The sequence below is a fragment of the Gouania willdenowi genome, chromosome 8 (genome assembly GCF_900634775.1).
Source record: "Gouania willdenowi chromosome 8, fGouWil2.1, whole genome shotgun sequence".
In the NCBI taxonomy this organism is placed as follows: domain Eukaryota; kingdom Metazoa; phylum Chordata; class Actinopteri; order Blenniiformes; family Gobiesocidae; genus Gouania; species Gouania willdenowi.
In genome coordinates, this window is record NC_041051.1 from 22614201 (window position 1) to 22636351 (window position 22151).

The 22151-nt window shown below is 33.2% G+C and overlaps 1 protein-coding gene across 2 annotated transcripts; it reads left to right on the forward strand.

The window, feature by feature from the left end:
• Positions 1–2137: 2137 nt before the first annotated feature.
• LOC114468881 (SWI/SNF-related matrix-associated actin-dependent regulator of chromatin subfamily E member 1-like) lies at positions 2138–12676 on the forward strand. 2 transcript variants are annotated; one of them, XM_028456016.1, is made up of 11 exons: positions 2138–2267; positions 2655–2707; positions 3356–3399; positions 4773–4871; positions 5820–5912; positions 6401–6532; positions 8704–8875; positions 9741–9913; positions 9993–10094; positions 11079–11328; positions 11663–12676. In XM_028456016.1, the coding sequence occupies exons 2-11, from the start codon at positions 2701–2703 to the stop codon at positions 11977–11979; spliced, it is 1389 nt and encodes a 462-aa protein (XP_028311817.1). In that variant the 5' UTR covers positions 2138–2267; positions 2655–2700; the 3' UTR covers positions 11980–12676. The 2 variants fall into 2 exon arrangements, with proteins under 2 accessions (XP_028311817.1, XP_028311818.1); XM_028456017.1 differs by having other exon boundaries at positions 2141–2267; positions 5820–5900.
• The last annotated feature ends 9475 nt before the right edge of the window (positions 12677–22151 follow it).

Genomic DNA, 22151 nt, shown 5'->3' on the forward strand with positions numbered 1-22151 from the left:
AATTAACCTTACAGTCATGTTTTTGGATTGTGGGAGGAAGCCGGAGTACCCGGAGGAAACCCACGCAGCACGGGGAGAACATCCAAACTCCACACAGAAAGGACCCAGGTGTCCACCCCAGGGCTTGAAACCAGAACCTTCTTGCTGTGAGGCGGATGTGCTAACCACTAAGCCTGAACCGGCAGATAAAGATGCTCATCTTTTGTATTGGTTTGATGCAGCCATCAAGGTAAATCAGGGTTCTTAGCTTTTAAAATGCAAATAAACACAATTTGTCTCATGTGACTGATTATTCCTGAGGGTGAAACTGTTTATGTCTCATCAGGGAAACTGTTGAACGGAAGATGATCGTCAGCATCTCTCTGTGTTTATAGATATGTAATAAGACTGTGCTGTTTCCTTACAATTTTTTGTTGTCTGTAATGTGGAATGATATATATATAAAAAAGGTAATATGAGAATCTGTGTGTTTTCCTATGTTTGTCAGCGGTACAATTCCTTGAGTGCCAATCTCGTAATCCCTTTGCAAATTTTTTGATGAAAAGATTTCAATTGCATGTGCAAAGAGCCTATTTTCATACAAAAATAATAAATAGAACAAAATGATTTTAACAGAGCTTTTGGTACGTTTTCTTTTGTGTGGTCAAGTTGTTCATTTTCAACAAAAGGAATTAGGGATGTAACGATTCACTCAACTCCCGATACGATTCGATTCACGATACTGGGTTCACGATACGATTCTCTCACGATTTATTTTACAAAATGGGACTGTAGACAAATTTATTTTTTTGGGAAAAAAACTAGAAAATACTGTACTATTTTTCATTGTCAAAAGAATTCCTTGATAAACTATTCAAAACAATGCAATTTAACTAAAAATAAATCTTGAATGAAATAAATAAAGGAATAATACAAATGAAAATGAAGCCTATTAATTTAAATTCTATAATAAACAATGCAAAACTGCATAATAGTTCTTTTTCTTTTTAAAAGTGCAACTGAAAATGTATTTTGTGCCTTAACAATTGGACTTTAAAAAAAAAAAAAACCGTGATTGCACTGATTTACATCATATTTGTTTGGACCAGCAGAGGGCGCTGGTAACACAGTGGTCGGTTGGCATGCAGATATCTTGCAGTGAAGAAGAGAAGCTATGCTAGCAGACAGAGCTAATAGAAAAACGTGACTTTTACAGATATTCAAGTAATATTACAGATATTCTTTCGGTGCTAAAGGGGTAATGAATCATTTATTAACATATTTAAGAGTAGAAGGCGGCCAGAAAGAAAGTATTAGCAGACTCCGCCCACCGCCTACACTTGTGGATGGTGCTGGTTAAAAAAAGTACTGCGATTCAATTTTCCGAAAATCGATATCAACCGTGATACCTATGAATCGATTTTTAAATGGTAAATGGACTTGATTTATATAGCGCCTTATCACTACACTGAAGCAGTCTCAAAGCGCTTTGCCTTACGATTAATCGCTACATCCCTAAAAGGAATTGTTAATTACCGTACACAGCATACTGAACAATGCATGTCATCTGTATATAATAAAGAGTGCTGATATGTCCTACTCAACTAGAAATACTGTTATTTGATTGTCATCACATGTTTTACATGTATCTTGTTTTTTCTGCAATGCCTTAGTCTAATATTTTTATACATTTTATTTTGAATCTGTTGCTAAGATGATGATTTTAATTGATTTTTTTTTTTTTTTTTCAAAAAAGTAATTCTGCTCATGTTTTCTCCTGAGTGTCTTTGTGGGTATGGTGAAGATCACTATGCAAGTGTTAGAAATTATTCTGAAAATAATAATATTATAACAATGTAAATATCGTTTAAACCCCAACAAAATTCAGCATATTATATGTAGTTATATGAAGCTGTGGAAATGATCTTCTTGTTCTTCTTCTTCTTCTTCTTCTTCTTCTTCTTCTTCTTCTTCACTGCTTTTCGGCAGGCAGTACGCTAGGTTGCGCAATGCTGCCCCCTTCATGTCGTTCCCACGTAACTTCCTCTGATTGGTTGATGAAAAACTAACAGGAACGCCCATGGGGGCGTTCTTGAGTCAAATCGGGAACGCCCAGCCGCAGACAGACCCTTCTCGCTACAGCGCGCTGACGTGTCACCGTCTGCGGTCCGCTCGTTCCCAGCCCTGACCAATAGGTGGCGGTAATATACTATTGTTTGTCTGCTGAAGGAACAGCAGAAGAAGAAGTAGCAGAACAGGCGGCCCAACGAGGAACAAAGAACCACCGAGTGAGTAACTCTCAGAACTAGAAAGAGACACAAGCACATTGAAAATAATTGTTAATGGTTCCCCAGGCTTACTCGAATCTTCTCCGAAACATACGGATGTTCCTCTTGCGTTAATGCTCTGAGCAGCGATGCTATTTATAGTCCGTTAGCTTAGCTTCACAACATGCTAACTTAGCGTCTCAAAGGGCTGCGCTCTGCACATTTTCCATTGTCAACAATATTCAAATCAAATGGATTTATCAAATACAGTACAGTTTAAACAGTAGTTTAATTTTTGATGGCAGATATTATCATCTGCTCTTTATTTTTGTCAAATGGGATTTTCTTTGTTTGAATGATTGTAGTTGGTCGATGTGACAAAGATGCTGATCTGTGTTTGCTTTTAAGGTTTACGAGTATGGGATTAGACTCTTCCCTGTAACCTACTGTCAACATGTCAAGTAAGTATCTAACAGATGTTAGTTTGTAAGATTTTAGAGACAATCCGTCAGAGATTCAGATCACATAATTATAAACTAACCCTTGAATGATCTACTGCTAATTATTCTAATGTATTCTATATTGTATACATTAATGGGTCAAGTTAAACATTTCATTTTTTGTATTTTATATTGTGCATTGTTGGAATGTCAGTGATAAATACTTATTTTCATATTTATTTCTCGATTTAAAAATTTTAAGCATTAATATTAATTTATACAATTGCAATGCTTTAATTTTTTGTGAGATTAGTACACAATAATTTGCATAATCATTTCTTTCTGTGTTTTGGTTTTTTCCTATGGTTTTTCATGTGCTTTGTGTGTTGCTTCCATTTTACATATTCAAAATACAGTAAAAGTGGAATACTACAATAGCTGAAGGCAAATGTAGTTTTTACATTTGCTTCCAGTACTCTGCAAAGGTTACTATGTTTTGCCTCAAACAAAAAATAACTTGCAAACTCGAAAATAATTTTTCCATTTGCTTGTTTATTGCTGTTTTAGCATGGGTGAATGGGATACTACCATAATGTGTGTGTACATTAATGAACACAGTAGAGTAATGCTGAAAGTAATGTCTGCGTTGTTGTGTTTTCCCCTGCACAGAACGACCATCCTATGCCACGCCCCCTCCCCCAGCGCCAACAACAGTGAGTTCTCCATGCGGGTTTTTTTCTTTCTGTCTAACCACCCTGAGCTCACCATCATCACTTTCACGCTTTCTTTTTCCCAGTCACCTCATCTCTAGTTCAAAGTCTTTCTACTGAGTTTTTGTTTCTTTTACCAACTGGGATGAATAAATGATTCCACTTAGTTGATGAACGTGGTGTTTTAGCTCCTCCCCCTCCATGTTTTGATGCTTTTTTTTTGTCTACATTCAGCAGCAGAGCACAACATAGTCAAGCTTACAGTAAACCAAATGCAACTAATGTTTGCAACATGATCATTTAAGCTTGACTGACACCCTGCGTTTACCGTATTTTCCATCGTATAGGCCACTATTATTATCAGCAGTGCACTCTATTTGTGGATTTTTTCAACCAGTCGGTACATGGGAGGACTGAACTGGCCAAGCCACTGAACATTCCCGTGAACCGAACATTTAATAATGAGCTTCAGAACTTGTAGGAAAAGTGAAAACATGCACAGCTTTAACAACAAAGGACGTATGAGATGTGCTTCATATGCAGGACAGTGGAGGGTAAATTGTGATTTACTGCAGATGTCATACATCTGTTATCTATTTTCCATTCTGTATTCCTAAAATAAGCAAATATTAGTAATTAATTAAAGTTTATGGACTGGGGAAGGGAAGCTGGCTCATTATACATTTACAGTAGAAAGATCATAAAAAGTTCAAAGATATCTCAGCCAGTTTGTAACAGTAGACAATAATAAGGGTATAAAGTAGATAAATCTCCACTTTAGGTTTATCAGGAGCAATCACTGTACCACACTGAGGCTGATTGACTGAGTGCACGGTAGAGGAGATCTGACACTTACAGAGCAGAACATCTGTAAAAAAGTGAAAATAAAAAGCTGATGGTGGACTAACATGTAGACATGGAGTAGTGAGGAGGAGACTTCATTTATATATGGAAACTCATCAGTTGAAACTCATCAGAATACACAGAAATGTGCGTTAACTCGAACAGGAGTATAGCAGCCCGCCTACCTGCACGTTCTGATTGGCTGAGTCGTTTGAAAGGCACAATCATCAGCCAATAGAGTGCAACCTATGTGGCCTTTACGTGGATTTTTTTTATGAAAAGCTGCCAACACAGGGGTGTGCTCTATACCACGGAAAATACGGTACATGTTTCACACTGGACCTGAACCACGCCTTCCTGTGCTGTGCCTGTTCTTTCTTTCTTTTGCTTTGCATGATGCCGTCACTAAGAACAAACAAGCCAAAAATCACACTAAAAAAAATTCCCCCTCTCCAAATCTTTACTTTCCCCTTTCTTCCTCTTGTTTGTGGATCATTTCTCATTCGTGTTTTGTCTCATTTGTCTTCCATCAGCAAATGCCTTCCACCCCAGGGTTTGTGGGCTACAATCCTTACAGCCACCTGGCCTACAACAACCTCCGGCTGGGAGGGAGCTCCGGAGGCTCCAGCAGGGTAATGAAATAATGAAGGGACTTAAAACTAATGAAGAGATGCACTGAAGATGTGGCAGGACTTGGAACAAGAGACAGGCCGATGTTTGTTTGACTTCAGTTTTTGAGCTCTATTTAAAGCAGTATTTGGACCTTTTCAAAGTAAAAGCACATATTGATTTTATCAAAGGCCTAGAGTGTGTGTTGTGTGATGGTTAAAGGTAACTTCACTTTCTTGGAGTGTTTGTTGACTGGTTTAGGTGAAGAGAATAATCAGTGATTTAGATTGTTTGTATGTAGGATATAATACAGAAACAGAAAAAACTTCAGTCATCCCCGAAGGGCAATTTGAAAGGTAAAGACTGGCATAAAAAGAGAGAAAAATGAGGAAAAAAGATAAATATAAATGAAAACAACACTGGTAATAATAATAATAATCATAATACACACTACAGAGAAACAAGGATGTGAAGTAAACTGAACAACAAGATGCAAATGAACGATAAAGTGTCAAATGCTTATGTATAAGGAAAAATAAAATGATAATGATGAATAAAGTATATATACATATGTAAACAGATTTTTTTACTCTGAGTAGATGAAAAAGAGTGACACATTCTTAGAAGTGTCACCATTGTGAAAGTAATAAGCTGGAAGTGTTTAGCCTCTTTGTCAAGGACACGTTGTGAAGGTAAGACATCGAGCTCTGAGAATCCAAATATTTAACATAATCTAGTCCTGCAAACATAATAAAGTGTGCTGACCTGCAAGTATAACATGACCTGATGATGTCTTCTGTATTTCATATTTACATGTGCACTTCTTTATGTTTTTTTTTAAAAGTCCTGATTTGGTCCAGGTTTTCTCTGAATTAACCTGCTTGTCATGTCTGTTTCCCCCCTCATTCCTCATTCATTCCTCTTCCTCTTCCCACTTCTACAATCCCTGCTTTCTCACTGTTGTGTTGCAGAACTCTACGGGTATCACTGTCCCGAAGCCTCCCAAACCTCCAGACAAGCCCCTGATGCCATACATGCGGTACAGCCGGAAGGTAAGCAGGAAGGTAAGACACCACATCCACGGTGTCTGCTTTTACTGCTTGTCCTCCCATCCCCCAAAGCCTTTGCAGGGGTTTGAGTGTGGGGAAAACAGCCAAGCCATGACGCCTCACCGCCACTCCGTCTGCGTAGACACTCGCAGCTACTCTTCCTAATCTGTCAGCTCACACTGGCCCCTTTTATCTTCCATGTGCATACATGATCTGATTCACTTTTTAACTTCTCCCTTTGGATCCTGCTGCCTTCATTTCTGAAGTTTTAAAGCTTTATTTTTTACTTTTTTAATACTGCTTTAATAATCCTGATAACCTTTAAACACACCCTATTGTTTCACCACATGGTTTCCAAAGCTTTTTCTTCATGCCAGTGTTTTTGGGATTCTGGCAGCTGTTTTTCCCCTCTGCACTTTACCCTCATTTCATTCGTCTTATCCTGTCTGTGTTCTCCATCTGACACCTGTCTTTGTGTGCGTCGTTATTCCACATTATTCTAGGTATGGGATCAAGTCAAGGCCTCCAATCCAGACTTGAAGCTTTGGGAGATTGGAAAGATTATTGGTGGTATGTGGAGGGACCTGACCGATGAAGAGAAGCAGGACTACCTGAATGAGTATGAAGCTGAGAAGGTGAGCTGCTGCTACTGTCTGTGGACACACACACACATTGGGACTGTGGGTAGGTCTGAAACTGATCATTATTCCAGCACAGAGAGCGCACAGGAAAAGACACTCACGCAATTAAAGATTCTAGTTAAGCTAGCGTGTTTGGATTGTGGCAGGAAAGCAGAGTAGCTTGAGATTTCAAAATGACACGTATAGAGAATATATTAGACCTTAGTCCATCTGGATTTAAACCTCAGTCCTCTAGGACAGTGTTTCTCAAATGGGGGTACACAATGGCACTTGAGAGACAGAAAAATTACAAATGGAGGCATTAAAAATATGGGGTTTTATAATGTTTATTTTTAGTTAAAAATTATAATCATACAAAATATTACCAGCAACTCACAAAACAACAAAAATGCACAAAACAAGATAAAAAATCTTCTGAATAATAAAAGGAGCAGACATACAACAACAAAATACACAAAATGACACCAAAACACACACACACTAAGAGAGAAACATACTTAATATTACCAGCAACACACAAAACGACAACAAAGACACACTAAATGAGAGAAAGACACACAAGATCACTACAATTACACAAAAATAATGGAGAAACAACCAAACACCAAAAACACACACTGAGAGAGAATAATTGAAATAATACCAACAACACACAAAAACAACAATAACACACGAAATAAGTTAATAAGTACAGAGAACAACAAAATACACAAAATTACACTTAAAAAAGGGGGTGGGCAATATGGACAAAATATTAAGATTTTCTCTTTGTAAAATCATTTATCATTTAGATTATTTTAAAGTTATTTACCAATAAAACAAACCAATTCACCTACCTAAAATCATTGCCCTAAATTTTTAAATTGTTGTAAGAAATTTATCAAACTGATTCCAAGTACAGTTAACATCAAACAAAAAGTTCTTTTAGTCACACACAGTCTTTTAACAAAAGTGGTGTCATGTTAAAATCCTTCAACATCTAATATCGTCAGATCGCACACCCTCAACTAAAAATAACTAAAAAAAACTCACAAAATGATGATAGAAATGATTTGGATTGGAACATTAACTAAAAATACAAGGGTCAGTCTTGGTCCCACATCAGGAGAGATGACTGTAAATGAAAGAAACTTTGTAAATAATTGTATTCAGGAAACACTAAATATATTCATTCCACTTATTTACAAAATGAGGTTCTTTCAAATGTGTGTTATCACTCATTATGCTCTAATCACAGAATTTTAAGCAAAATGTTTTAGTCTGACAAAAGGGGTACTTGAGCCAAAATAGTTGAAGAACCACTGCTCTAGGAGATGAGGTGAAGGCCTGGCTGTTTGAGGTAGAGGACCAGTTAGCTGTGGCTGTAGCTCCCCCAGCTGAGGTGGAAACCAGAACTTTAGCTTCGCTAGCTGTTGTGCTGAAGGGCCTGTTAGCTGATGTCCACCCAGGCCATTTGTGCTTGGAACAGGTCCAGGATTTATCTAAATGTCCCCAGCCAGAAGCAGTATCATTATAAGAGTCACAATCCCCAGGAAGGGTTTAGGTGTGTGTAATTATTCATATTTACCTGGGGGAGGCCTAGCATGTCCAAAATCCAGAATTCTTGTAAACAGAAGGTGTAGACTCCTCAGAGCTGGGTAAAGCAATTATCCATTTTCCATGGACACGTTGAACTCCAGAAAAGGTAGAAGGATATGAAGACTACAGACAGACACGCTAACAACCAAATCCAGGGTTTTTTGTTGTATTTTGGATATTTTTGGAATATATCCAAAATACACAGGACCTACCAAACGGTTTGTCTACTCATCTGCCGCCATGTTACAACCCAATAAAAGGTTGTTGCAGCAACTCAATAGTGTTAAAGTGTTGTAGCTGCAAGACCGTTTTCTCCCTTGTGTACTTTAGAGAAACGGCCACAACTACTTCTTCTGATATTCTTTGATTTCTATATGCGTGACACGATTAGAAAGATTAGAATCCGCACTTTCACAATCTGTAAAGAACTTCCTGGTTTTCTCAGAGAGCGTCATACTGTATGTGTTTAAATGCTGTGACAGCCCCTGACCACTACAATGGGTGGCCTTTGATCCTCTTGTTTGTCCCTTTCTTTTTTTTTTTTTTTTTTTTTTCTTTCTCTCTTGTTTGTCCCTTTCTAACCTTAGATTGAGTACAACGACTCTTTGAAGGCGTACCACAACTCTCCCGCCTATCTGGCCTACGTCAACGCGAAGAACCGAGCAGAGGCAGCGATGGAGGAAGAGAGCAGGCAGAGGCAGAGTCGAGTGGACAAAGGAGAGCCGTACATGAGCATCCAGCCTGCTGAGGACCCAGATGGTGAGTTAGACCTTTAAATATAGGCCAGTGCAGTTTCTACCATTATTATTATTAACCATTATTAGAATTAAAAATGAACCTTGGCTGATTGCAGAGGCTTTTATTAAACACTTTTCTACAATAGGAAGTTTTCCTTCTTTTGACTCTCACTCAGACACAGAATAAATGGGGCACAAGCTTTAGTGGAGGAATCATAACATCAACAGAAGTTCAACCTGTTATACACTTCTGATCTGATCAGTTGTTTTGACTTGCCTCTCATGTCCTGTCATTTCCTCTGGCTGACTTATTTCATGTATCTCTGTTTATCTCTTACTTCATGTGAAAATGAGTAAGTGTTCCAGACATAATTGTATCAAAACAATAATAAGCATGAAGTATTAAATAAGAATTGGACACAAGTGCAAATATAGCAGAATAATCAGCCGTCTTCAAACGACGTCTGGACAATCCAGATATGAAGATAAAATGATGAATTTCCTTGAAAAAAGTTTGAATATTTTTGCCTCTGCTTTGATTCCTAGATATGATCAAAAGCACACATTTGTTCAGTCTCCAAGAATATACAAGTAGAATGTTCTTCTTCACTTTATCCCTCAGCTGTTATTGCTAATCCTTGATTAGTGATGTCATCATTATGTTTGCATTGTTTCTATGGATCCCTTGGAAATGAGATGGCGCATCGAAAATAGAATCAGAAGTTTTACAAGATCTCTTTCTAATGAGGCCATTAATGCATGATGCTAATTTTAAACAGTCTTTGTATTTTTTTTTCACATTTAAGAGTAAAAAAACTGATGGTTTCTTCACAGCATTAGAACGTTCTCCCCGTCCTCCATCAGTTTCATCTTCATCTTGTTTCTAGATTACGATGACGGTTTCTCCGTAAAGCACACGGCCGCTGCTCGCTTCCAGAGAAATCACCGACTTATCAGCGACATCCTCAGTGAGATCGTGGTTCCAGACGTGCGCTCAGTCGTCACCACAGCTCGCATGCAAGTTCTGAAGCGACAAGTCCAGTCTCTAATGGTGCACCAGGTATTCTGGCATCCTGGGTTATTTAGGACGGGCTGAATGACACTTCAGTGTCGTAAACGCATCTCCTTTTGGGTTTCAGAGGAAACTGGAGGCGGAGCTCCTGCAGATTGAGGATCGCCATCAAGACAAGAAGAGACGCTTTCTGGAGACGACCGACTCGTTCAACACTGAACTGAAGCGGGTACGAATGCACTTGTTGTCCAATAAAGGATCTAGCGTTCATTAGTCGGGGTGGGACGATACACAATATTAGCCTTGATGCAATGTTTTAATGCAAAATGTATTATATATACAGTAGATTTATATATATATGTATTTCTGTGTGAGCTTTCCAAGTTTCAAACTGAATAGAAACAAAAAAAAATTAAATCAGACTAGAAGCAACAAGCTAATACATGCTCATCATCATTGACATCCTTTAAAACAGAGGTCACCAACATGGTGCTCGTGGGCCCCAGGTAGCCCGCATGGACCATGTGAGGTGCCCTCAGAAACTCTAGTCATCAATGAGCTCCATCTAAAATGTGATTTACTTTCCAGGATTGAAACAAAGATAAATAGTATGAGATAGAGCTTGGTAAAGTTAAATACTTTAAATGTTTATTTTCACTGAAACATTGTGTTTTTAAGTGTTGCAGATCTGGTGTATGGTCAGTGGTATGTTATATATAATGTTATATGATGTATATAAGACATTTTTTAAAACGCAAAGTGGATTTTTTGTCAAATTGAATGAAAATGAAACAATTGCTTACATGAGAAATTAAGTGTTTTATGTTGAAGCCTCAACATTTCCTACCATACTTAGTTACTCTTAGCCTTCTTATTATCTTAATTAAAGGGAAACTGAGAATATAGTATATTAGATATGCTTTTCTAACTGATAGCACTATAGACTGAAGTAGCTCACAGTTTGAAGAAGGTTGGTGACCCCTGCTTTAAAACCATCAGCACAGTTTAAACATGACTGTTTATGGTCCACGCTTCCTCTATGGACCTGTGGGGGCTGCAACATGCCTCTGCTTGAAGAACAACAATGTAGGGGAAGTATCGTCTCACCCTATTAATGAGTGTTTGATGTTCTTTGATTAGTACAATTTTAAACCTGTTTGATGTCCAGAAGCCAATGTTGTCTCCAAAGTGAGTGGTCTACCTGTGTGTCCAGCTGTGCAGTCAGAAGGTGGAGGTGGACATGGAGAAGCTAGCAGCAGAGATGGCTGCTGCTGAGGAGGCAGCGAGGCGCCGAGCTGAGGAGAGGGAGCGTGAAGCTGCTGAGCAGGCCAAGAAAGATGCTCAGCAGCAGCAGGAGGCCGCGGCTAACAAAGCTACTGAGCAGAGCTCCGCTAATGCTAGCAGTGCAGACAGCCCCAGCTCAGGGACCAAAGAGGAGGACAAGCCCACAGCCATGGAGACAGGTGCTGACTGATACATGCAGATTGTTTATCTATGAGTCACTATGTACTTCTAATAACTGACTCCATGTGCAGACCTCAAGGACCATTTGATGGGTCCATATCTCATACTATATCAGTTCTGCTTTTTTTATATAATGTTGCACTGAAAATGTTAATATAGCAATCTTAATTAAATTATCTGGAAACTCTACTGATGATTCAGTCTAGAATACACCTTTATTGATCTCCAGAGGTGAATACACAATAGATTGTTTGCTCTGTGAGGTTGGTTTTTAAAGTGACGTGTCTGAAAAATGGATTTCCAGTGAAAGTTCTCTTGTTCGTCTCCCTTCAGATGAGGCCGTGGCGGCGGAGCTCCCATCAGGCCCCCTGTCCTCTGACCCCGCCTCTTCAGCCTCAGATAAAGCCACGCCTCCTCCTGAGCCTCCGAGGGAGAGCAGCAGCAGCAGCAGCAGCAGCGGCCTCAGTGACGACAGTAACAGCGTGCCCCCGCCTCCCTCAGAAGGTCTCCCAGCTGCAGGTGCTGATCCCCCACCAGTCCAGGAAGCCCACTGTGCTCCAGTCAATCCCATTATGGCCCCAACAGCAGCTGACTCAGAAGACCAACCCGCACACCCCCCCACCCAGAGCAGCCAGCAGTACGAGATGTAAGCGTAGAGTTAAACACTAGTGAAGTCATGTTAGCTCTGTTAGTTCTAACAGCTGCTCAGAAGGTCAGGAAACAAATTAGCAATTTTTAAAAAGAATAAAACCCACGCTAACCTAACATGCCACGCTCCCCCATCAACAATCATACACTGATTATACGGTATCACTCTGACAAATGTAAATGATAAACTAAAGTTGGACCTGTTTTTTACTTGGATCAACATTACACACTAGATTAATTCTTAATGACAAATGGCCTAAAACAGGACAAATTAATAGAAGAACGCACTTCTTCATCTAAACTCTGGTTTATTTTTCTTCTCAGTGTCTCTGAGTGTTGTCCCGATAAGCATTTTAATGACAGATTACATCATTTTATAGTTCTATCTAAAAAAAAAAACTTGAATTCAAATTTGAAACACAACAAAACCATGCGTGCAAAGCCTCCAAGTGCGTGCGTGCTAATACTAGTGAAAAAGAAAGAGAAATGGATGAATAATTGAATGCCTTCATATGGTTGTAATAACTGTGGTAAACAGCAGCTTCCTCCTCTGACACTGTGGGCAGTTTACCTTTAACACAGACAGCTGTTCTCTTCCCTGTCAAATGACTGTTTTCTTACCGCACTGTTTTAGTAACATGCATATTTTATTGTTTACTGTCTCAACTTGTTTATTCAAATAAAACTGATTTCTCAGTTTGTGTCATCGTTGTCACATTTCTTTGAAATAATTGTTTACTATAAAAATAGTGACTCATTGTGAGCGCCTTTGAAATTTATACCAAGCTTTGTTTCACATCAGTGAGGTAATCTACATCTGTAGCCACAGCTGTCTGGCCAAGCTAAACTTGACCATTTATGCCAATAGCTCATTAAACCAATATTAGAAGTAGTATTAAACTAGTAAGGATTCATTAATAATACTATAGACTAGGAATAATGACTAACCGCAGAGGGTGCTGTGTCCACTATTATACGTTTAAATGGTAACATTGTTAATTTAGCTTATTTATAACTTAAACTTATCAAAATGCAATTTTTTTTTTTCTTTAGGAAAGGCTATAGTAAGGCATAAAAATCAAAATATTTAAAATGTATTTATTGTTTTTAGTTAAGGCTATAGTACGGCATAAAAATATGAAATTATTTTAAATGATTTTTTTTGGTAAGACTACAGTAAGGCATAAAAATGAAAATTAAAACAAAATTTTTTTAGGTAAGGCTATAGTGAGGCATAAAAATGAAAAAATTTAGGTTTTTTTTATGAAATGCTATAGTAAAGAATAAAAAGGAAAATATTTAGATTTTTTTAGGTTAGGCTATTGTAAGACAAAAATTATTTTTTTTCTTGAGGTAAGGCAAAAAAACGATTTTTTTTTTCTTGAGGTAAGGCTATAGTAAGGCATAAAAACAATTTTAATTCTTGAGGTAAGGCTATAGTAAGGCATAAAAACGATTTTAATTCTTGAGGTAAGGCATAGAAATAAAAATGAAAATATTTAGAATTTTTTTCTTGAGGTAAGGCTATAGTAAGGCATAAAAATGAAAATAAAAAAAACAAAAAATTTTCTTTTTAGGTAAGGCTATAATAAGGCACAAAAATTATTATTTTTTTTCTTTCTTGAGGTAAGGCTATAGTAAGGCACACAAATGAAAATTAAAAAAAAATCTTTTTAGGTGTTAACAGTGTGCTCTCAATGTGAATTATGTTTTGTTAAAGTCGCAAATGCGATAATGTATATTTTGTATCTTTTTTGTTTTCTTTACTGATTATTATTAATGAAATGGCACGTGATGAGTAATGTGGGTGTGTACATTTTGTGATTGGTTGATTAATAAAAATCACCTTGAGTGAGCACAGCTGCTGCTGTGTGTGATGCAAGTCAGATACGTTGTTACGTTTACTCTGTGAACATTAGGTAAGGCTATAGTAAGGCATAAAAATAAAAAACTTTTTTAAATGAATTTTTTGGTAAGACTACAGTAAGGCATAGAAATGAAAATTAAAAAATATTTATATATATTTAGGAAAGGCATAAAAATGAAAATTTAGGATTTTTTTTTTTTTAATTTTCTTTTTAGGTAAAGCTATAGTAAGGCATAAAAATAAAAAAAAAAAAAAATTTTCTTTTTAGGTATGGCTATAGTAAGGGATAAAAATGAAAATATTTAGAATTTTTTTTTTCTTGAGGTAAGGCTATAGTAAGGCATAAAAATGAAAAGAATTTTTTTTTTTTTTTGGTAAGACTACAGTAAGGCATAAAATGAAAATTTAAAAAAAAAAAAATACATTTTCTTTTTAGGTAAGACTATAGTAAGGCATATAAATGAAAATGTTTAGATGTTTTTGGCTATAGTGAGGCAAAAAAATGATTTTTTTTCTTTTTTTTTTCTTGAGGTAAGGCTATAGTAAGGCACACAAATGAAAATAAAAAAAAATAAAACATTTCTTTTTAGGTAAGGCTATAGTAAGGCATAAAAATGATTTTTTTTTTTCTTTCTTGAGGTAAGGCTATAGGAAGGCATAAAAATGAAAAAGTTTTTTAAATGCATAAAAAATATTTTTTGATATTTAGGTAAGGCTATAGGGAGGCATAAAAATGAAATTTTAAGAATTTTTTTTTTTAATTTTCTTTTTAGGTCAGGCTATAGTAAGGCATACAAATTTTTTTTTCTTTAGATAAGGCTGTAGCCTTATCTAAAGGCATAAAAATGAAAATATTTAGATTTTTTATGTGAAACTATAGTAAGGCATAAAAATGATTCTTTTTTTCTTGAGGTAAGGCTATAGTAAGGCATACAAATGAAAATTTAAAAAAATCTTTTTAGGTAAGGCTATAGTAAGGCATAAAAATAAAAAACTTTTTTAAATGCATAAAAAATATTTATTGATATTTAGGTAAGGCTATAGTGAGGCAAAAAAATGAAAATTTAAGAATTTTTTTTTCTTGAGCTAAGGCTATAGTGAGGCATAAAAATGAAAATTTAAGAAAAAAAATTAATTTTCTTTTTAGGTAAGGCTATAGTAAGGCATAAAAATGAAAATATTTTGATTTTTTTTATGTGAAGCTATAGTAAGGCATAAAATTGATTTTTTTTTTTTCTTGAGGAAAGGCTATAGTAAGGCATAAAAATGAAAATATTTTGATTTTTTTCTTTAGGAAAGGCTATAGTAATGCAAAAAAATGAAAATATTTTGATTGAGTAAGGCATAAAAAATATTTTTTTTTCTTGAGGTAAGGCTATAGTAAGGCATACAAATGAAAATTAAAAAAAGAAAAAAATTTTTTTAGGTAAGGCTATAGTAAGGCATAAAAATAAAAAACTTTTTTAAATGAATTTTTTGGTAAGACTACAGTAAGGCATAGAAATGAAAATTAAAAAATATTTATATATATTTAGGAAAGGCATAAAAATGAAAATTTAGGATTTTTTTTTTTTTAATTTTCTTTTTAGGTAAAGCTATAGTAAGGCATAAAAATAAAAAAAAATAAAATTTTCTTTTTAGGTATGGCTATAGTAAGGGATAAAAATGAAAATATTTAGAATTTTTTTTTTCTTGAGGTAAGGCTATAGTAAGGCATAAAAATGAAAAGAATTTTTTTTTTTTTTTGGTAAGACTACAGTAAGGCATAAAATGAAAATTTAAAAAAAAAAAAATACATTTTCTTTTTAGGTAAGACTATAGTAAGGCATATAAATGAAAATGTTTAGATGTTTTTGGCTATAGTGAGGCAAAAAAATGATTTTTTTTCTTTTTTTTTTCTTGAGGTAAGGCTATAGTAAGGCACACAAATGAAAATAAAAAAAAATAAAACATTTCTTTTTAGGTAAGGCTATAGTAAGGCATAAAAATGATTTTTTTTTTTCTTTCTTGAGGTAAGGCTATAGGAAGGCATAAAAATGAAAAAGTTTTTTAAATGCATAAAAAATATTTTTTGATATTTAGGTAAGGCTATAGGGAGGCATAAAAATGAAATTTTAAGAATTTTTTTTTTTAATTTTCTTTTTAGGTCAGGCTATAGTAAGGCATACAAATTTTTTTTTCTTTAGATAAGGCTGTAGCCTTATCTAAAGGCATAAAAATGAAAATATTTAGATTTTTTATGTGAAACTATAGTAAGGCATAAAAATGATTCTTTTTTTCTTGAGGTAAGGCTATAGTAAGGCATACAAATGAAAATTTAAAAAAAATCTTTTTAGGTAAGGCTATAGTAAGGCATAAAAATAAAAAACTTTTTTAAATGCATAAAAAATATTTATTGATATTTAGGTAAGGCTATAGTGAGGCAAAAAAATGAAAATTTAAGAATTTTTTTTTCTTGAGCTAAGGCTATAGTGAGGCATAAAAATGAAAATTTAAGAAAAAAAATTAATTTTCTTTTTAGGTAAGGCTATAGTAAGGCATAAAAATGAAAATATTTTGATTTTTTTTATGTGAAGCTATAGTAAGGCATAAAATTGATTTTTTTTTTTTCTTGAGGAAAGGCTATAGTAAGGCATAAAAATGAAAATATTTTGATTTTTTTCTTTAGGAAAGGCTATAGTAATGCAAAAAAATGAAAATATTTTGATTGAGTAAGGCATAAAAAATATTTTTTTTTCTTGAGGTAAGGCTATAGTAAGGAATACAAATGAAAAATTTTTTTTCTCTTTTTAGGTAAGGCTATAGTAAGGCATACAAATGAAAATTAAAAAAAGAAAAAAATTTTTTTAGGTAAGGCTATAGTAAGGCATAAAAATAAAAAAAAAATTATGTGAAGCTATAGTAAGGCATAAAATTGATATATTTTTTTTCTTTAGGAAAGGCTGTAGTAATGCAAAAAAATGAAAATATTTTGATTGAGTAAGGCATAAAAAAGATTTCTTTTTTTCTTGAGTAAGGCATACAAATAAAAAAAAAATTTAAAGGAATTTTTTGGTAAGAATACAGTAAGGCATAAAAATAAAAATTAAAAAAAATATACATATATTTAGGTAAGGCTATAGTGAGGCATAAAAATGAAAATTTAAGATTTTTTTTTTTTTTAATTTTCTTTTTAGGTAAGGCTATAGTAAGGCAAGAAAATTATTTTTTTTTCTTGAGGTAAGGCTATAGTAAGGCATAAAAATGAAATTATTTAGAATTTTTTTTCTTGAGGTAAGGCTATAGTAAGGCATACAAATGAAAATGAAAATAAATAAATATTTCTTTTTAGGTAAGGCTATAGTAAGGCATAAAAATGAAAATATTTTTAAAAAAATTTCTTGAGGTAAGGCTATAGGAAGGCATAAAAATGATTTTTTTTTTTCTTCTTGAGCTAAGGCTATCGTGAGGCATAAAAATGAAAATTTAAGAAAAATTTAATTTTCTTTTTAGGTAAGGCTATAGTAAGGCATACAAATGAAAATGAAAATAAATAAAAATTTCTTGAGGTAAGGCTATAGGAAGGCATAAAAATGATTTTTTTTTCTTCTTGAGCTAAGGCTATCGTGAGGCATAAAAATGAAAATTTAAGAAAAATTTAATTTTCTTTTTAGGTAAGGCTATAGTAAGGCATAAAAATGAAAATATTTAGTTTTTTTTTATGTGAAGCTATAGTAAGGCATACAAATGATTCTTTTTTTTCTTGAGGAAAGGCTATAGTAAGGCACACAAATGAAAATATTTAGATTTTTTGGTTATAGTAAGGCATAAAAATGAAAATATTTAGATTTGTTTTTCTTCCTTTAGGTAAGGCTATAGTGAGGCATTAATAAAATTAAAAAAAACTTTTTGAATTTTTTTTTTAGGTAAGGCTATATAGTAAGGCATAAAAATGATATTTTTTCTTTTGTTGAGGTAATATTTGTATGCCCTAAAGATATTTTCATTTTTAAGGCATAAAAATGAAAATATTTTGATTTATTTTTCTTCAGGAAAGGTTATAGTAAGGCATAAAAATTATTATTTTTTTTTTTTTTCCTTTTTTCTTGAGGTAAGGCTGTAGTAAGGCATAGAAATATAAAACTTTTTTAAATGATTTTTTTGGTAAGACTACAGTAAGGCATAAAAATGAAAATGAAAAATAAATTAATTAATTATCTTTTTAGGTAAGGCTATAGTAAGGCATATAAATGAAAATGTTTAGATTTTTTTGGCTATAATGAGGCATAAAAATGAAAATTAAAAAAATATATATATTTTTAGGTAAGGCAATAGTGAGGCATAAAAATGACAATATTTTGATTTTTCTTTTTTTTTAGGTCAGGCTATAATGTGGCATAAAAATGAAAATTTAAGAAAAAAAAAATTAATTTTCTTTTTAGGCAAGACTACAGTAAGGCATAAAAATGATTTTTTTTTTTTTGAGGTAAGGCTTTATTAAGGCATACAAATGAAAATAAAAAAATTTAAATTTTCTTTTTAGGTAAGGCTATTGTAAGGCATAAAAATATCAAACTTTTTTAAATGATTTTTTTGGTAAGACTACAGTAAGGCATAAAAATAAAAATTAAAAATTCAATTTTCTTTTTAGGTAAGGCTAAAGTAAGGTATAAAAATGATTTTTTTTTTTCTTTAGCTAAGGCTATAGTAAGGCATAAAAATGAAAATATTTAGATTTTATTTTCTTCCTTTAGGTAAGGCTATAGTGAGGCAATAATAAAAATAAAAATAACTTTTTGAATTTTTTTTTCTTTAGGAAAGGCTATAGTAAGGCATAAAAATGAAAATATTTAGATTTTTTTATGTGAAGCTATAGTAAGGCATAAAAATGATTATTTTTTTCTTTAGGAAAGGCTGTAGTAAGGCATGAAAATGAAAATATTTAGATTTTTTTGGCTATAGTAAGGCATAAAAATGATTTTTTTTTTTTTTTGAGGTAAGGCTATCGTAAGGCATACAAATGAAAATAAAAAAAATAAAAAATTTCTTTTTAGGTAAGGCTATAGTAAGGCATAAAAATGATTTTTATTTCTTTCTTGAGGTAAGGCTATAGTAAGACATAAAAATTAAAATATTTTGATTTTTTTTTCTTTAGGAAAGGCTATAGTAAGGCATAAAAATGATTTTTTTTTTCTTTCTTGAGGTAAGGCTATATATAGTAAGGCATAAAAATGAAAATATTTAGATTTTTTTGGCTGTAGTAAGGCATAAAAATGATTTTTTTTTTTCTCTTGAGGTAAGGCTATAGTAAGACATAAAAATTAAAATATTTTGATTTTTTTTTCTTTAGGAAAGGCTATAGTAAGGCATAAAAATGATAATATTTTGATTTTTCTTTTTTTTTAGATAAGGTTATAGTGAGGCATAAAAATTATTAATTAATTTTTTTTCTTGAGGTAAAGTTATAGTAAGGCACAATTTTTTTTTTTTTCGTGAGGTACGACTACAGTAAGGCTTAAAAATGAAAATTAAAAAAAAAAAAAAATTAGGTAAGGCTATAGTGAGGCATAAAAATGAAAATATTTAGATTTTTTTTAGCTAAGGCTATAGCAAGGCATAAAATTTAAAATATTTAGATTTTTTTTTAGCTAAGGCTATAGCAAGGCATAAAATTTAAAATATTTAGATTTTTTTTCTTTCTTTAGGTAAGGCTATAGTGAGACATTAATAAAAAATATAGTGAGGCATAAAAATGTTTTTTTTTTTTTGAGGTAAGACTACAGTAAGGCATAAAAATGAAAATTAAAAATATATGTATATTTTTAGGTAAGGCTATAGTGAGGCATAAAAATGAAAATATTTAGGCTAGATTTTTTTTTCTTCCTTTAGGTAAGGCTACAGTAAGGCATTAATAAAAAAAAATCTTTTTGAATTTTTTTTCTTGAGGTAAGACTACAGTAAGGCATAAAAATGAAAATTAAAAAAAAAAAAAAAAAAAACATTTTCTTTTTAGGGAAGGCTATAGTGAGGCATTAAAAAAATTCTAAATATTTTCATTTTTATGCCTTACTATAGCCTTACCTAAAAGACATTTTTTTTTTTTTTTTTTGGTACGGCTATAGTAAGGCATAAAAATGAGAAAAAAAATTCTTGAGGTAAGGCAATAAATAGTAAGACATAAAAATGAAAATGCTTAGATTTTTTTTCCCCTTTAGGTAAGGTTATAGTGAGGCATTAATAAAAAATAAAAACTTAAGGTTAAGGTTAAGGATGCTGGCCTTATAATTGGAGGGTCGCTGGCTTGAATCTCTCTCAGGCCATCACTGTGGGAGTCAAAAAAAAATCTTAGTAACAGATTCAAAATAAAATGTATTAAAAATATTAGACTAAGGCATTGCACAAAAAACAAGATGAATGTAAAATACTTAGTGTAAAAAAAAAAAACCCTAACAATAATTGAAGCTTTTTCTTTTAAATACTTATGACTAAAATGTTTTGCTCTTGACATTCACATTTTGTGAAAAGATCCTGTTATGGCAATTATTATATTCATCATCATATTATATTCATCATCATATCGTCAAATGTGTGTTCATGTGTACAATTTGTCATGTTTTAATACATGATGACTGCATTACTCTTTGCACTTTTGAACAGCTGAGTCATGTTAGATTAAACAGTACAGATCGTATTGTATCCACAGTGCAACACAGAGTCTCTGCTGAAGGCCAAACTCAACGCACATGCAGATATACACGCACACACACTATCAAGGATAGACAAGAGTGGCGCCCAACCTTCCTCATAATATACACGTCTTCATCATCCTCAAACGTTTCCACTGTTGGGCATCTGACCCCCTCCTTCTACTCACCTCAGGGTGGAACTTTTTCTGTTATCTGTATAAAAGCTAAAGCTGTGAAACTGTTAGTTAGAGTGGGTCTTGCCTTTTTGCTCTATCAGGAGCCTTTTGACCCTCCTTGTTGGGGGGCTGCTTTTCATTCTTACAGGATGGAAGCTTCTTTTGTACTCCTTTTTTAAATTAATTTTATAATAAATCTTTTTTATAAAATCATCAATGCTTCGACTGGACTCCATCATTCAACCAGAGCAATAAATCATGTCTCCAAATGAGGTCAACCGCAAATTTGCCGTGACAATCCAAAACTTCCAGGATGAAAACTAGTTTTTTATTGACATTAAAACTAATTATTATTAATAATATCAAGTTTAGTATGGTAATAATATCAACGCTTTGGACATTATATATTTTTTCACTCAGCTCATTTGGCGGCCCCTGGCTGTATGGCGCCCTTAGCGTTTGCCTATATTGCCTATATAACGGGCCGGCCCTGGTTACAAGGCTAACATTACATTTTTTGGTTCCATGCATGTTGCACAGTTGAACAGGAATATTATCTCCCTGTCTTTTTTTAGAACCAGTTACATTCATTGTACCATACAGTGCAAAATTGTGTTGAAACGAATGACCTAAGGAAACCCTTCACATGACTTAAAAGCTTTTGAAATAACACATCCAGTTCAAACAAGAAAAAACATTACAGCAGACATCTGATCTCAACTGTCAGCATGCTTCAAACTGTAGGCAAATATATGGCTTGCAGAACAAAACTTCCCATCATAGGGGTTGGTTTGGCCCGTAACGTGTATATTTTTACAGAAGGAGACAAAATTTATGTGTTCATAACATGCTATCAAATTTTTCTTGAGGTAAGGCTATATTAAGGCATAAAATGAAATTATTTTGAAATGGATTTTTCCTTGAGGTAAGCCTCAAGGCAAGAAGCATAATAATAAAAATATTTTTTATATTTTTAAAAATAAAAAAGGCTATGTTAAGGCAAAAAAATGAAAATATTTGTATTTTCATTTTTTCCTTTAGGTAAAGTTATAGTGAGGCATTAATAAAAAAAAACCTTTTTGAAATGTTTTTTTTTTTAGGTATGGCTATATTAAGGCATAAAATGAAAATATTTTTGAAATTGATTTTTTCTTGAGGTAAGCCCCAAGGCATAAAGCTTAAAACCAAAACAGGTAAGGCTATAGTGAGGCATAAAAATAAAACAAACTTTTTTAAATGTTTTTTTTAAGTAAGGCTATAGTGAGGCATAAAAATAAAACAAACTTTTTTAAATGTTTTTTTTAAGTAAGGCTATAGTGAGGCATAAAAATGAAAATATTTTGAATATTTAATTTTTTTAGGTAAGATTATGGTGAGTCATTAAAATAATTAAAAAAAAGCTAATGGCTTAAAATATTTTGAATATTTTTTTTTCTTCTTTTAGGTATGGTTATGGTGAGTCATTT